This window comes from Zosterops lateralis (genome assembly GCF_965231275.1).
Source record: "Zosterops lateralis genome assembly, chromosome: 2".
NCBI classification, from domain to species: Eukaryota; Metazoa; Chordata; class Aves; order Passeriformes; family Zosteropidae; genus Zosterops; species Zosterops lateralis.
The window spans coordinates 10953281-10971106 of record NC_139763.1 but is presented as its reverse complement, the minus strand read 5'-3'; the positions used below and the strand labels follow the sequence as shown (position 1 = coordinate 10971106).

The 17826-nt window shown below is 32.7% G+C and overlaps 1 protein-coding gene across 10 annotated transcripts in view; it reads right to left on the bottom strand.

Annotated features, from left to right (window-relative positions):
* The window catches only part of DMD (dystrophin), a gene marked incomplete at its 5' end in the record, with an annotated part of 1168120 nt that overhangs the window by 581951 nt on the left and 568343 nt on the right, over window positions 1–17826 (bottom strand). For all 10 annotated transcript variants that reach the window (XM_083855614.1, XM_083855615.1, XM_083855618.1 and 7 more), the window contains 3 exons: window positions 1298–1492; window positions 15367–15549; window positions 16495–16647. In XM_083855614.1, the coding sequence (XP_083711740.1) occupies window positions 1298–1492; window positions 15367–15549; window positions 16495–16647 (531 nt within the window). The remainder of the gene's footprint in view (window positions 1–1297; window positions 1493–15366; window positions 15550–16494; window positions 16648–17826) is intronic.

The window sequence follows — 17826 nt, the reverse complement described above, 5'->3', positions numbered from 1 at the left end:
GCAAATTCCAGCCTCTTTAGACTAATATTTACCTTTATTCAAAAATATTCCTTTTTCCTAAACAATCACAGAAAAATGGAAATCTAGACTTCTCTTCATGCTGGATGACAAATTGGAATTGCTGTAATTATATACAGCATTCAAGCACAATTTTTTACAAGGCTTTCCTCACACAAACATTATTCTGCAAAAGCTGATAACTCATTCATCTACTTAGGCTTACAACTTTAATCTTATTCTCTTCTTATGTCAATTCTGTGTTGGTTCCACCAATTCCAAAGGATTTCAGTGTTGCAAGCATTGAACAAACCAGGCAGTAACATTTCAAGCACTGAAGAAACTGCACAGTAATATTTAAAGTCATACAAACAATACTGAATTTGCTTTTTCATAACTACATTATCTAACTATTGGATAATATTCTCTGTTTATCTAATTAAATAGAAATACCTACATGGACTACAGATCCAATAAGACCTCAAGGTTTCTTGGTCTAACATGAGATGCAACAGATAAATTTTACTTGGTTTTACTCCTGTTCCAATAGGAATAATTTCAGAAATAATACACTAAAATAAAAAAGCCAAGATTAGGTGTGGAGAGGGTTACTTAGAACTTAGTTATACTTACCAACCACAGAAACACAAAATCACTTAACCACTAGGAGATGAGCTCAGTTGATCAGAGCATGATGCTAATAACACCAAGACTGTGGGTTCAGTCCCTGCATGGGCTATTCACTTAAGAACTTAAGAGTTGGACTTCATGACCCTTGTGGGTCCTTTTCAACTCAGAATATTCTGTGATTTATATTGGAAAATATCTAAATTGAGTCTAGCCATTAACCCAGCACTTCCAAGCCCACCACTGAACCATGTCCCCAGGTGCTACATCTACATACTTCCTAAATATCTCAGCCACTCCCCTGGGCAGCCGGTTCCAGTGCTTAAAAACCATTTTAGTGATTTTTTTTTTCATTATCCACACACAAACATTTAACAACAAAATCTATCTTTAAATGTATTGTGCCTTTCCCATCCTTTCTTTAACAAGACTTAATATGCAAATACCCTAATGCTCTTGTCCTCCAAATACAGGTTAAACAGGTTAAATAAACGAACACTTCAGTGTTTTTCATATTTTGCCCCAATGTGCCCCCAAATATAAATATCCACACATCACAAAGATGGGCCTGGTACTTGTAGACAGATGTCTCAGAATGAGCACAGTCTGCCAACAATCAGAAGCCCCAAAATGATGAAATCTAATAATTGCTAAAAAAATCTTTGCATCTTACCTTGAGACACTCTTCTTGTTTGAAGAGATCCTCGCAGTCCTTAGCCTGCAGAACAGGAGAATTAAGGCGCTCTTCCACTTCAGACAAGGCTTGCAGAAGGTGAAGGATTTCTGCCAGGTATGTAGAAGGCACATGAGTGGTTTCCACAGTCCTAGTTTCAGTCATCACAAAAGTTGTATCTTCACGAACTGTTTGCTAGTATAGATATACAACAGAATGTTTCCTTTTAGTTTCTTAACACCAGACAAAATTACAACAATGCAATTTCCAGTTCACAACCCAGAAACAAAAAAAAAGTTCAAAAGTATCTTCCAAGAGCAAATGCAGGAAATATCTGAGGTTTCTGACACAGATCACTCATATTCCTTGTGTGTTTGAAATGGTGGATACTGAAATTAATCCATGCAAGAGTGTGCAAGCTTTTCTTTTACTCTCCAAAGAAATGCAGAGAGGAAATGCAAGAGTATGCTGATTATGGTGTTACTGAGATTTTAGTGCTAGCCCTTTCATTTTAAATCATCCCACCTCTTGAAAAATCTGTCCTTCATTAAAAAATTTCATGCATGCCAAGTCTAAAATAATAAATAATTTCAAGCTATTAAGTAAAAGAATTACTTGTATAATAGACATAATTCTTTAAATAAAATGCAACATATAACAAATATGCCAATTCCACACTTCCAACTATACTAAAAAGTTTTTTCTTGTTCTTTAATCTAACAAGTACAATTTGGAATTTTCTGATTTGAATGGTCTTTAATGCATTCTTCTTTTTAAAAGAAAACTCAGCAACACACCTCTTCATGAAGTTAGGACTTCTTTAAAAAATTTTGTTTTGTTTTGTTTTAATGGAAAAATATGAAATAGACACCCTATTCTGGAAGCACATGCATACACCAAATGTAAAGACATCCCAGAATGTTTTGGTTCCAAGAAAACACTTAGTTGATTGATGGCATTTGAAAGCATACTGACATGTAAGGTAACAAAAAAGTGGCTGTTTATAAAAATTATCTGTATTTCCCATTTGATTTATTAATGAATCAAAGATAAAAACGTAATGTCAAAAGTGTGCTTTGGAGCAGGGAGACCTCTGATTGCTTCTTTTCACTAAACTCCAAATACTAAATCACCTGCATGTCCATTAAAAAGGGGAAAGTTTAAGATATCAACTATTTGTGGTTTCACAAGCATTTTGTGAAATGCATTCTGTTTGTTTATGGATTCTTAGTGTGGGGCCAAGATCCTTTGTGTTTGATGTCTGTCTTTGCACAAATATAAACTTTAATTATTGCTGACCTCAAAGAATTGTAGAAGTAATTGTTGGTAAATGTTAAAAAATTCTATTATTTAGATTTGGAGCCATTTATGTGAATGACAATTGATCAATGGTCCTGAAGAAAACAGTATCATTATTTAGCTACTCATTATGCAAACGAAAACAAATATAAGCACACACTACCTCTGCAAGGTGTCTCATTTTAATTCAGGACATATTTCTCTCTTCAGTTACCGAGCTGAGTCATCTGGTTCTTCAATTTTCTTTAGAGTCTTAAAATATGCATATACACACTCTAGAAGATGTATGCATATCACACATAAAGCCCATAAAGTTATCTGTAGACTTGTGTTATTCTGTTGCATTTCTTATGCAAATTTAATTGCTTTGCTTACACTTTTCTCACTAAATGACTTTCTCAGTACATCTGCTAACACTGAAACCTCTCTAATTACCATATCACTGCTATCATTTTTATTATTTAAAATAAATTTCCTTAAGAAAAACTGTGCTTGCCCCCCATATGTTTCATGAATCACAGGCTCTGCGAAATAACAGTTTACTCTGGTAAACCTAAGGAAAAGCTGTCCCATTTGATTAGAAAATGGAACATGTCAACAGGCCACTGAGACCTGCATCAACAATATATATTTTAATTCCTCAAGACTACACTGTGACACTTCTACATATAGCAATGAACTTCAGACCCACATAAGGAACTATATTAACTATATTTGTATTTTTATTTTTAACTCGGAGGACAGAAGATTTCTACTCACAGAAATTAAAAGAGCACACTAGGTGTGCAAGGGTTTCCACTCAAAAAGAGGTCACATGAATATGTAAAGCAGCATACAAAATACGATTACTTTCTAGAGTTGTATGAGATTAGCCTATTCTTTTCAATCCAAATTTAGGCCAATAAATACACACACATATATGCACATGCATATATTTAGATAAAACAAAATCTGTATCTTCACATTCTAAGCTATTCCTGAAACTACAAAAAAGTCAAGCAGAAATGGGATGTGTAAGGACTTCATGGATATCACACTTAATTATTTACTGGGGCAAAATTGGGTGCCTTTCAATCACTGTTATGAAGAAAAATGGGATGTATGCAACCATATATTCACATTGTCCTTGCAGGAAACTTTAAATATTTCTCATAGATGGATGATTACTTGTATAGTTCAACTGTTTACATTGTTACTTAAACTGTAAAACACTACAAATAGAGAAATAAATAAATAAATAAACAAAAGGATAAGATATACAAAAGTAGACACCTACTAGAACCTGTCCTCATATTTTGGTATATTATTTAAAAAGAACACCCAAAAAACCACAATCAAAATAAATCAGTTTCTGAATACTATTCTTTTAAAGGAGTTGAAAATTTGATAATACTTTTGAAATCTAGGATTAGGCATCTTTGTCTTTATTGGGTTTTCATCAGGTCACAGGTGTTTCTTTCCTTCTATCTTTCCTGCATTGGAAGTATCATGACAGAACCCACAGCAGAAGATGTCATCTTGCACCAAGGAATGGAGGGTAGGCATGTCCAGAACTGACAGTTTTAATCAGCAAAGAGAAGCACTTTTAGCTCATCCCAATGTTCCCTGGAATTGCTTTATGACAAACAATAAAACAGAGGTCCTCTTATATTCTGGACAAGCATTTTATTAGAAATGCAAAGCTGCAACTGAATCACATCCTAACATTGTAGTGAGAAAAAAAATAAAAATATAAAAAAAACCCCAAAAACAAAACCAAAAACGACTTATGAAAGGAGATCAGAGCAGCTGGGAGCAACTACTTTTAAAATAATATAAATTCAGTAGAGATATATGCAATTGCTAATGCCCAAAATGGCTCATCAGAACCATGGTAGGTTAAAATTTTATAAGGATTAAAAATCAATAGGAAAGTGGAAATTAAAGATTTAGATAACCATTTAAGAATGGCTCTGGATAAGCTGAATCTGATAAAATGGCAGAATGCATTAGAGTTACTTAAAAAAACCCTTAAATTAGTATTTTAAATATATATATATTACAACATGTATATAAAATGCAAATAAACTGTTAAGTGATTGGGAAATGCTCAAGTTACAGGCCATTTCCTATATTACTATTTCTGTAAAATACAAGTTCAGTGAAATTACTTTTTTTTTTTTTCTTGAGTATAAGTAATATAATGATGTGCAAATTATTTTTTGCCTTTGAAAGAACAACTTCTTTTGTGTAAGATTTAACATTTCATGCATTGCTTGTTATCAAACATTATCATGTCTTGTATAGTAAATTGAATTTTCTTCCCCATCATTACGTAATTTTAATTAAGGAACATAATCCTTCCATACACATGACTCCACTAAAACTGATTTTATTGATAGTTACCATGCCCTACCAGGGTAACAAAACCATGAGAAACAAATTCATGACCTGTCCCTTACAGAGAAGGCCAATAAGCAAAACCAAAACAAACCAATCAAACAAAATGACAACAAAAAAAGTCACCAAAAAAGTACTGGAATAATGCAGGTTTTGCTGAGAAATTCACATACCTTGTCCACAGAAATACTTGTGATCATTACTGCCTACACCTAACACAGTGGTGCCATCAGAGCTAAATAGTCTTGGAGGATGCTGCTAATTTCCATTTAACAGTGGAAAATTTGTTGTTAAAGCACCTTTCACCAATCTCAGTGTATTCATTTCCTTTCCTCTTTTTGCAGAGGGAATAATCCCAACATCACTTTGGCTGTTCAGGAGTTTACACCCAGAAAGCCTCCAACTTTCTTGTGTCAGATCTTATCAACTGTTCCATTTTTTTGGTCCCTTCTCATGATAGGACTCCAAACCTTAGTGTCTGTGCTTTTGATTTAAAGGCTTCACACAAACATGGGAGGAGTAAAGCTGCAAAACACTCCCATGAGCATTGTTACACCACAGCACTGCTCCTGGCAGCATCCTGGTCAGAGGTCCAAGGAAAAAAAACAAATGTGCCCACTCCTGAAGTGAAGGGACACTTGAGAAAGTATCTTTTGCAAGCAGCTGTGTGTGAGTGTAAAAAGTCTGTGACTTGTGCAGAATAAATGTGGTGTGCTACACATTTTTAAAAAAATGGAGCAGACAACACACATCTTCTGGACAAAGGCAATGATACCTGAGAAAGTCAAAAAAACTTGTGAATCACATGGTATCTGCTACCCATGTTCACCAGGAATATATCAAATAAAGAATGAGACACACAAAAGTACAATAAAATGCCATCGGAGGTCAAGAACCACTTTAAAGTACATATTTATAAAAAAGCTTTTATTCACCCATTCCTATGCCAACTGTGAGTGGTGAGGTCAGCTAACATTCAGAGAAATTTATTCTGCCTTCAGTGCTGCTAGCATATCTTACCTGTTTGTGTGCATATAAATAGAAAGATCAAAATTATACTGATTACATGGGATTTTCACTATGAGGTTGGGTGGCCTTAGTCAATCACTAACAAGATATCAGTACAAAAAACAACATCCCTTTCAAGTAGGGAGAGACCTAAATCCTCCATGCAGGATTAAAAATTTATAAATTCTTTATGTAATTTTATGAAGACAAGACCTTAAAAGACACTTGGAAACAATATCTTTAATAGATTGAGAAAAAAAAATATTTTTAAGTAAGAACATAAATATTGTCTCATGTATATGATTTTTTTTCTACTCATGTTGCAGAGTGGTTGCAGTCCAGAAAATCCTGCACATTGCAACACTTGAACCATATAGTTTAATGCTTGTATCTTATTTCATCAGTCACTTTATAAAAAAAGAGACTTTAAAAATATACATGACTATTTTCAGCACTGTTCTTGGACAGGGAGTGCTTTATGCCTTCATAACACTTCTCTGCTAAGGCATACCTTACTCCAGAAATGCTGCTTTAACAGTTTTTCTTCTGTGATAAAAAGACTCTACTTGATCTGTAAATAAAATTAAATAAAGCCAGCCAAAAATGAAGCTATTCCTAACAATGGCATCAGTTAGAAAACATTTCAGTAAATTTAAGATTCTAGGAGTAGCAACAGAAGATTGCAGGCTTTGATTTTGAAAACTATTCATCAACAGACACCAACCAGCTTGAATTTAATTCCATTTATATTGTCTTATTTGTCCCCTTCATAACTCAATTGAAATGCAAAAGTTTTCTTCATAAGGAAATGTCTCTTTCCTGTATGTATAGGCTTAGATTATGGGAGACCTCCCAATACCTCAGACAGTTCTGCTACAATCTGATGAGTGCATTATTTTCCTATTTAAATGTGGCAGGAGTAGGGGAAGAGAAGAAGAAAGGTACAGACAAAAGCTATAGCAATTAATTTAAAACAGTAAATCCAGAGTATTCATAGTTGTAACTTTGTTGTGGGTTTTGTTTGTTTGTTTGTTTTTGTGGTTTGTGTTTTGTTGTTTGGGTTTTTTTTTTAATGTATAGTTTAAAACTATATTTTAAAAACTATGACAAAGTATTTTGATATTGCAGCCAATCCTTTGTGTTCCTCACACCCTCATGCCTTTGGAGCCCTCCAAGATGTCAAATGCACTTGGTCAAGTAGCAAAATGAACACCTTTGGCCATCCCTTTCTCACTTGCTGAACAATGTTTTTGTTTTATTCTGGTTTAGATAATTCCTTCTAGGTAGGAACTTCCCTCAAACTGAGGCACAGCTACACATTGAACCTAAAAGCGGCTTATTTGAAAACTTACCCAGCTCTCCTTACTAAAGACCTGCTAACTTGCCCAGAAATAAGGGATTTCTAAGATGATTCAGAAAGTCTAGCAGTTCTGATGTTAATTTTTAACCTGTTTACTTCCACTGGTATTTACTTGCTAAGCAAAGAGAAAAAGAAATTAATTTCAACTATGATGAGACTGGGGCAGAAGACTCTCATACCATTCAGTATATGGGATATAAGCAATGTTTTTCAAAAAAGAAAAGAAGAAAAAGTAAAGCAATGTGTATCTTATACCACATTTGCAATGTTACCATGCCCTGAAGAAAAAGAAAATAGAGTAATATTATGGCATTATTGACTAATTGGAACTACTGGGATATAAAAAATGCCTCTTGTTCTAAATAAATTATGCATATATCCTAATTAATTCTGATAATGATGGCATATCTCAATCTTAATAATTGCAGTAGAGCAAAACTGACAAAGAAATCTGTGTCTATCACGTAACTTTAAGCAGATATTTTTAACATTAAAAAAGGAATTATTAAATCCATTAAAGAGTATATCATAAGTATTTTCCAAACACTGCTCAGACCATGAACAGTCAGAAGGATTTTGGGGGGAGATATTACCAATGAGCCGAGAGAGAGCCATTATCAGTATTAGAAATCATGAAATAAGCAAATGCTTACATTACATTTTGGAATGAGAAAAATCAGAACATTGCAAAATCTACACTGTAGACTGATTTTCAACAAATATTTTAAAATGTTGTTTAGTATGTTATAAGGCTTTGACTGGAAAACACTTTTGAAATTGATTTATATGTGTATCTTCCAGTAGACAAAACATATTTGAAAGTTTTTATATGCCAACTATAGAATACATAAATCCAGAGGACTTAGAAATTTCTTGGATTGATCTTGTAATTTTTCACACCTAAAAGACATACAGACATTATACATGTCATACTTCAGTAAATATCTACTTGACACGTCAGAAAATTAAACTCTTGTACACAGTCCTATATCCCTGCAGCTATAATGTTCACTTGTGACACACTCTAGAGATTTTGTTAAACCAGTATCATAAACTCAGTCACACAGCAGGAAATACCCAAAAGAATAGAAGGAATTTTAAGTTATTTTTTCCTCAAAATGGAATTTCAAAATCGTATTTCTTGGACAGTGATAAGCAGTAGAGGTGAGACAGTGATAATAGTGGCAAAACTAGTATGACACAATTTGCTGGAAGTCATCCTGCTTAAAATCAGATTTTGGTCAATGTCAACTTATTTAAAGGCTGATTTATTAAGACTACAGAAGGGCCACAATCTTAGCATTTCTGCTGCCTAAGAGCATGAAGCTTTAGGGTTGTCTTGAGTATGTATGTGTAATTACTGGGTGATCACCAAGAACCAATTAATATAAAGTTAGATATGTTAGAATACAGGCTACTGATATCTGAATTGACTAAAACATTTTGGAATTGACTGCTGATTTGTGATGTTAACTTTCCAGATATTTATGCCAGTACATCTGCTATATAATTTTGACATAATTTAGAAAATAAACTAACATTAAAGTACCACAGCTTCAAAGTGCAAAATCTAAAACCTGAAACTCTTATACCTTCCAGAAATGTTAAAAAGTGTTACCAATTATTTTCCATCTTTAATCCACATTTATAGAGAAAAAAAAATCATAATAACAATAGATTTTGTCACTTAGGCTGATTTTGTTACTTCAGGACAAAAAATTGTTTCTTTAAATGATCTGAAGAAAATTGCTGTCCATCAAGCAGTTTTGAAAGCTAATTAAATATTTACAAACAGAAAATTCAGCACTCACACTGTACATCTACAATTTTGCTTCCTTCTCTACCTTTGTATGTATACTCAGATGGATCCATGAAAAAAAAAAACCCAAAAAAAACCCTCCAGCCATGAGTGATGTTGACATTCTGAATTGTAGACAAGAGATGAACATCATCTCTTAAAAAAATACTGCCATTTAGGGCCACATCACTCTGCAGGAGGTATTTTCCATGATTATTTAATGCAATAATACTGCCAAGTAATTTTTGACACCAAAATCCACACCATGTAATTTATTACACTAATAAATCATAATATACTATAGCAGAGAAAATAAGATGGTAATTAGCTGCCCTGTTTTCCAAATAACTGGGTAATTATAAAGAAGAAAATATTATAGGAGTATAATGCTCAGTTTAGTCTGAAAGCAGAGATCACTGGATCCTATGTTGTACATGACTTTTTAACCAAAGGCTTGGTCTTGTTTCCATCTCAATCATTCTGAGAGCAGCAAGGAAAGCCTGGCATGGCTAAGACCACATTTGTATAAATATATTATTTAAAGACAAACTTCTAACCCTGTTTTACTCCATGCTGCAGGAGGAGTTTTCACTCCTATGTGACAAGGTAAAGATACTGAGCTTCACTTTAAATTTGAGAATGCAATTTAGACCAGTTCACCAAAGTTTATAACAGATAATGGAAAATGTCAGGGAAAAATCTTTTCTGTAAAGTTCTTTCACTTACAATATGGTACTTTTAAACTTAATTCTGTAGTGAAGATATTACAGCTTTGCAGTGATGATAGTGAATACAGTACAGAATTAACAAAGAAATATGACGGAAGAAAAATATGTTTTAGAAAAACTCTAACACAGTAAACTTGTCCACTTATATAAAAAAGGCTATGGATTTTCTTCACTTAAATTACTGCAACACTGCATGCATTCACTTTTAGATCCATTTTAAAATGCATCTATAAAATGAGCTCTTCTTGAGCTATACCAAAGATAATATCCCTCTTTAGTGGATATTGTCCCATCTTTTCCATAACTTTATCTTAAATCAAACAGAACATCATGGATTGTAAATACAATTAAACTACCTGGAATACATTTTCTAATAGGAATTTTCATGTTGATGGATGCTGGAAAATAGGTGTAAACATTCACCTGTGATTCTCTTCCCAAAGTTCCTCATTCCTCCTCATGCTTTTTGCAGACCACAAAGAAAGCCCAGGCTTTTGCTATGCTGTGTAAAGCTATTTGTTTTAAAAAGGTGCTACTGCCAATGTCAGAAAAGTTAAATGGTGTTACAGTATCACCTCTGTCCTCTTCTTAAGAGACCCAAAGTGCACAGGTGAATTGGATACTAATCCATCACTGCACAGTTCTTCTGTCCAGCAGGTGTTTTCCTCTTTTTTCTAATGCTTTTTCTCTCTTTTATTTCTCTCTCTCTCCACTCATTCCAGAAATAATGAAGAATTAGTTTCCTCCTTCTTCTTGGCAACCATTACTTGTTTATTTAACACAAGAAATAATTAAGCAAGGAGAAGAGAAGAAAACTTAATTTCAGTGCCAGTGTTTGTGAAAACAGTGGAAAACAACAACTGAAAACAATGGCAACACATTACCATTGAAGTGTCCATGTTATTTTGATGCAGATAACCAGGACACCAAATCCTGTGTTTATCTAACGGTGATATATTTATTGAAATTAATGTTTGATTTATGTTTTAGAAAATATATTGATATATAAAAATATTTTAATGGGAAAAAACAAAGTTTGAAATGTTATTAAACTAAATAAATAGACCTCCACATTAACTGAAAATTGAAAGATGCTCTTAAAGACTGAAAGTAAACAAAGTCTTGAATTTCGAATGCAAATTCGTTCAGTCCTTAATCTGGTTCCAGAAGCTGATCACATACTCTCTCACCTGCAGTGATTATCCAGTTAGGAGACAAGTTTTTTTAATTTCTGAATGCTATAAAGGATCTTAAAGAGAATAATATCTTTTATTTGGAAAAATGAACTACTAAGGGTGGTGCTATTGATCCATGTTGCAGGTAACTATCAAACTTCTCAGACTAAACCACTTACCTTATAAAAATAAATACAAGTTTTGTATAACTACATTCCATATTCATTCTTGATGTAAACAAAGTCTAATTGGTATGAAAAAGACAGTTTCTCCTGTTCTTTATCATTTTATCAATTCTGTATGGTCAAAATCCAGGCCCGAATATTTCAGTAGTAAAATGATCATAAATCTCAATAGAATGTTTTTGTGTGTCACCAATAAAGTTACTGAAATTGGTAAGCCTGGGTTTTTTTTTCTTGTGTATACAATAGTAGACAGATAATTTTGACAGATTACAAGAGGTTCTCCTCTCCTAAAGATACTCTGTCTTACTATTTCCAGCATGCATAGTTCAGCCAAGAGAGGAAAGTTGAAAGACCATCATGTGTAATAGCAGAAAGAATGTTGAGCATCTTGATAGAAAATAGTAATAGGACATATATGAAATAAGAATTTACATTTTAGGCTCTGCACCTGTGCTTATCTAGAAATTTTTTTCTAATGATAAAGGCCTTCAACACTCTACACCCAGAGTAATTTCAGTCAGCTCCAGGAAAAACTAAATTGAGCCATGACATAAACGTGCTCATAGACTGTTGGACTGAAAACAGTGGGAAAAAAAATGAAGAAAACTGATATTAGAATAATTTAATTAAAATTAATCAACATATCAATAACCGATTTTGATCCTTACTTGAATTAAGCAGTCTAAATCTACCCTTTTCTCTGCAATGGACAACTATTTTCAACACCCTGGAAGAGTGGTTAAACTGTTTCAGAAAAACAGTATAACTGAAGATTCATGTTTAGTCTCTAGCAGGGGGAATTGACAACTTTTCTGAAAATACTGTTTGACTGCCAAGGGTTAATGATATCAGATTCTGCAGAGTTGCTTTAGAAATAATTGTTTCTTAACCTCTCTTATGTTATTTTTTACTGTTTTTTGGGTTTTTTAAATAATACATGCAATTTTAATATTCAAAAATTGCATAGTGTTTTAGGATTAAACTGTAAAGGCTTGGTTTTTTGAAGAGTATCTTGAACTATCATGGATTTCAGTGGGATGTAGTGGTTAATCGTAATTTTAAAACATTATAGTGAAATATTTCACTCCTTTTTATAAATTATTCAGAATTAACCACTGGTGTTACAATCAACTGATTTTCTGCCAACTGTTTATTCTGCCACATATGGATAAAGACAACAATGCATGATAGAAGAAACTTGTAAGACAACAAGAACTCCACAATTCTTTTTCCTCTCAATGTAATTTTAGGTTGTGTGCAGTTGTGCACCATGCTTAATCTGTAAATGTAATAAACCCACCTTTGTCCTTATTGAATGTCATATGTGACTTGCTGACAATTTTCACATAGAGGACCACTACACCAAACTGATTAATATCTCATGAATGTTATTAAACAGAACATGCATGTTTGAGGTGATATAATACACTCTATTCTCAAAAGTGGTGACAGGAAATCCTTTTTTTCTAAATTTACACCAATAAATACTTGTCAATTAGTTGTTGGTCCTTTACTGCTATGTTTCTGTGAGACAATGAGAATTCAACAAGGATCTAGCATTCTAGAAAGAATAAATCCTTCTAAGGTCATGGTTCCTACATCCTTTTGACAGGTCTGCCCAACAAGTACTGGGGAAAAGTAAAATCCAGGGGAGCATGATAATTCTAGTTTCACACTTTGATATCAAAAATATATTAGCTCCAGCAAAGGTAAGAAATGCAAATCTGTCATTAAGCAACATAATTAAAGGTTTTCTTCAGTGCAGTCTTGCTATGTTTATTCAATGAAGCGTAATGAATTGCAAGATACACAGTGAAACTAAACCCTCACTGATTTATAATAACAACCTTCAGTTGTTAAATAACTCTTATGGAACACATCATAAATTATAAATAAAAAATGCAGCAGTTTTCTATTTCTTTTGCTTTAAAGAAAAAAATCAATTTTGTATTTTTATTGTATGGCTTTATTCAGTTGTTGTTAAACATAGAAAATCTCTGTGGAAGTTATTTTTGATGGTATATGCATGTGTTCAAGTGAATAGTTTGAATTTTCATTTTTCTTTTGTATTTTGAAGTCTTGCACAAACAATTAATGCATCCTCACAACATCCCTGTGAGGTAGGTACTTAAGCTGTTTAAGAAAAAGAAAAAAAAACCCTTGAGAAATTCACTCAGTTTCAACTAATTCAGCAAAGTCAAAACAGTAACAACAACAAGGCTGTTGCACTTCTCACTCTGATTTGGGTCATCTCAGTAGTTTCTATATAAATTCTGAAATATTTCACATGAGTATCACCTTATTCATTGTTAACAAAACAAAATATTTTTCATGTGAAATGAGAAGGATACAGTAATTGTCCTCTGTACATGTAAATTTCATTGAATGACCTTATTCCCCAGACAAAGAGTAAGAAGTAGCCTTCTTGCATGAAATATTTGAAAATATTTAAAAATTTAACCTTTCAAGGTTATAAATAAATATAATCATATATTTCAAGAATAGAAACATATGTAATGGTTACATGACTTTAAAAAGTTGGTGAGCATATTCATCTAAGCAATTCAAAAACATGCTGATGCATCTACCTTACATATTTGAAAGAAAAATACGCTAAAATAAAGTTTATTGATCTGCTAGTAAAATTTTATAATGGCTATATTCATCCTCTGTCATGGTAGGTGGTGAGTGACATAAAAAGCACAGTGACAGCAGAATGTTTTTATATAAATTGCATGCACAATCTGATTTCTTACTTGATTATCAAAGGAACAAATATATTCATTTAAAAAAGCCAACTCATTTACAAGACAAAGTGAATCTCACTCTAGCTCCATGTCAATATAAACAATTTGAGACTGATTACATCCATCAAGTTTAATATAAACCAGAGTAATCTGAATAGTGTAATCAGATGGAACAAGATTTAATAACATACAAACCAAAGTTAATGTTTCTCTGATTGCTTCCATTAACTGCATAACTATCCAAAGTATTAGTTTTACATATACATTATGTAACTTAGTATTAGAAAAGTTAAAAAATACAAAATATGGTACATTATATAGAAGACTATATTTATCAAAAGTTTATACATATTGCTGATTTTTGGAATTGTTTTTCCTTTTTAAAAACATAATTTACCAAATATCAATTAAAAAATAACACTTCACATATTTAAATTTTCATTTTCCTATCACTATATTCCCTCTGCAATCTAGGTGCATTAAAAAAAAGTATATCTTGATGAAACACCCTTTTACCACTAGCACTTTAAGATTACAGAGAGCACATAATGCAACAACTTCCTTAAAAGCAAATTTTATCTTTCTTCATATAAAATCCAAAGCCCAGAAGACAATGGGCAGAGTAGTAGGAAAGCCAAGAAAAAATTCACGTAAGTGCAAAAGCAACCTCTGGTAAATTTCTAAATGGGTAACATTCAATACATATTTTGTTCATAAATTTGGAATACTAACAGTTTATTTCCCTTTTATTTACCCAGTTATTGCAGCATGTATAAACCAGTAAGAATAACTGTATTTTATGTACAACTAAACAACTCAAAATCGGAAGACATGAAGATGGTTTGTAAAATTATGTTCTCATCCTGTCAGATTTAAAATTACATTTTCTTACAAAAACTTGTTTGAGAGTTCAAGCATTTGAAGAAGAGGTTATGTATATATAGAGTCATAAAAATTTTTCCAATCACTTCCCAAAGTGAGTATAACATGTTATGGACAAACAAAAAAACCAATTAAAATTGGCATGGGATGGGTAGTTTGGAAAAGACAACTTTTGTGTTTTACATGTTCAGTGAAAAAAATAGATGCATGGCAAACTAACGTTTTTAAACTGATAAACGTTATGGAAAAATAATGAGGCAACAGAAATAAACACGAATTTTTCATTGCTGAGTTTTTTTGTAATCGACTGATTTAACTTAAGGGCAATTTTAAGACCAAAGCAGATCACTATTGAATCAGAGTATATAAAGCTTCCCCCAGCTGCAGACAATAGGGCTTTTCTTATTAATATCTGAAGAGTTGACACTGACCCTGAGGCTCTCATTGTTAGTAGGATGCTGTTAGTAGTAGCAGTTGCAAACGTGTGGGTTTGCCAGTAACAACTCACAATTTGTGCATAGTTGAGTCTTCGAAACTGAGCAAATTTGCTCTCAAAATCTTGCCAGCGCTTGCTGAGCTGTATCAGGGTTGGCTCCACTGCTTTTGCAGCCCCATCCTTAGACAGGCGTTCAGCCTGCCTGTGCACCGCATTCAGATCTTCCTTCTTCTTCTCCAACTCTCCACCAATCTCCTAGTGAGCAAAACCAATACAGGGCCCAGGACAGTTAGCTAACTAGATCAATCAACTTGGAATTAGCAAAATACTTCCGTCAGAAAATCCATTTCCATTTTATTTGCCACAAGTAAAATTTACAGCTTATTTTCATATTATTCATATCTTATTTTACATTTAAACAAAACAAAAATAACTGAAATTGAAGAACCTTCTTGGAGATGGGCTGTAGAGATCCTAAGAGCTACTACATTCTGAAACTGTTAGCAGAGGCCAACCGTTTCCATGTTCAAATTCTTGCTAGTACACTGTGATGGGCAATTGGAGAAATTATTCTCTCAGCAAGGGTCAGCATATTCAGGGCAAATAGTCTTCGAACAGCTCACAAATATACTATTAGACTCTTTAATGTATTAGTTAACTCCTATTTTATTCCGTGGGAAACTCAACAGAGAATGAAGCAAAGAAAGACGATGTAAAATAAACCAGGAAAACCTTTGACAGTATGTAAATAAATCTATAGAGTTTGACAGTGACATATGAATATGTTCTGATGAAAATGAATGTGCTAACATGAGATAGAGGTCATCCATATATTGGTAAGTCATTTGTTCATCTGGAACAAAGATACATAAAATCAATTACAATTTTTTACTAGAAAACATTTGATGCTTCTTAATACATTGCAGACTTTCTGTATTATGACAAAACATTATATTTAGTGTGTTTCAAATTATTTATATATCATTCTGCATAAGAAACAAGTACAAAATATAGCACAACAAATAAATGTCACTTTGAACACAGATAACTAGGGTTTGTTTTACTATAAATAGAAATAAAGAATTGAACTTATAATTTTCTGTATCTATAAGATAGGATTGTTTGTTGCATTTGCTGTCTGTTCAATTGATAAACTATCACTCAAAAAGATCTATCATTGCCAACCCAAAACAACATTACCTTTAGCTTCTGCTCATCTTTGTGGTCTGGCATGCTGGCTAACTTTTTCTCAATGTCATCCAGCCATGTCATTAGGTCATCAGCCTGCCTCTTGTACTGATACCATTGATGAGAAATCTCTAAAGCCTTTTTTCTTCTTTGAGCTCTCAAGTCCTGTTCACAGTGCAGACATTATTAGAATATGAATTAAAGGTTTATAAAATACGAACTGGCATGTGTGCACACTGAAGGGAAAAAAAAATGTGTACAATGCTGCTATTTTTTTAAATTAAATGTTGATATTTAAAGCAAGTATATGAGTAAGTGAACATATTTATATCAGTTTAACAATTTTTTTGTTTGTTTGTTTAAAAGGAGGTTACCTATTTCAGTGTTGTTCACATGTTGAATAAACCACTGAGAAAGTCACCAATATTCTGAGAAGTTAAGACTCTTACATAAATGTCAATATTTTATATAAAACACTTCTGCTCAGAATACTTACTGGACAGATGGAAACACAGCCCACTTAGTATCTAGCCAAAAGTAGGACTTCTGTATTTTGTGGACTCCTGTGAATTTCTAGCCTGCATGAAAACTCTGTAGCTATTCAAACAAAAATCACTGCAATGCAGAAATGTTTGCAAAGACAAGTTTCCTTTATCTAAATTAAAAACCACATACATAACAAATGTCTTGTGTTTATAACTCTGCTTTATAAAGGACTGAAACTTCTCCTTAGCAGGAAAGAATAAAATGTTTGGGTTTTTTCCCTTAGAAATGTTATTAAATATGTATTTGCTTTAACTGCTTAACTTCACTCATGTAGAATCCAGAAAATATTTTAATTACTGTTATTTATTATTAGGAAGTAAATTAAAAATTATTGATATATTTTATAGAAAAATAAACACATTAATTTGCCTCAATGTTTCTTGATTTTTTTTTCACCTGGGTGAATGTCTTAACTGAGTCACCCAAAGGAAAATCTATCACTATATCATAAAAACAGCCAGGGAGGATCTGGTCAATAGCACAGTGCAATAAACACTGTTCTTGTTTCTCCAACATAAAAATTATGAATTGCTTCCATTTAGCTTGGAACAGTCAAAGATACACCTAATAGATTTCAAGTTTCTTTTAAATGTGGACAAAACAACGATATATTCTAGCTATCCTTCTGAATTCACACAGATCTGCAAATTTGCAAGAATTAGAATTAAATCCACAGGAAAGGAAAGAGAATGCATAAAAATAAGTAACAATAAAATGTAAACATGCCATGTTCCTCAAACCAAAGATAACTCAATCAAAATTATCCAAAGAAAGAAAAATTCTTCTTGCTGACAAGAT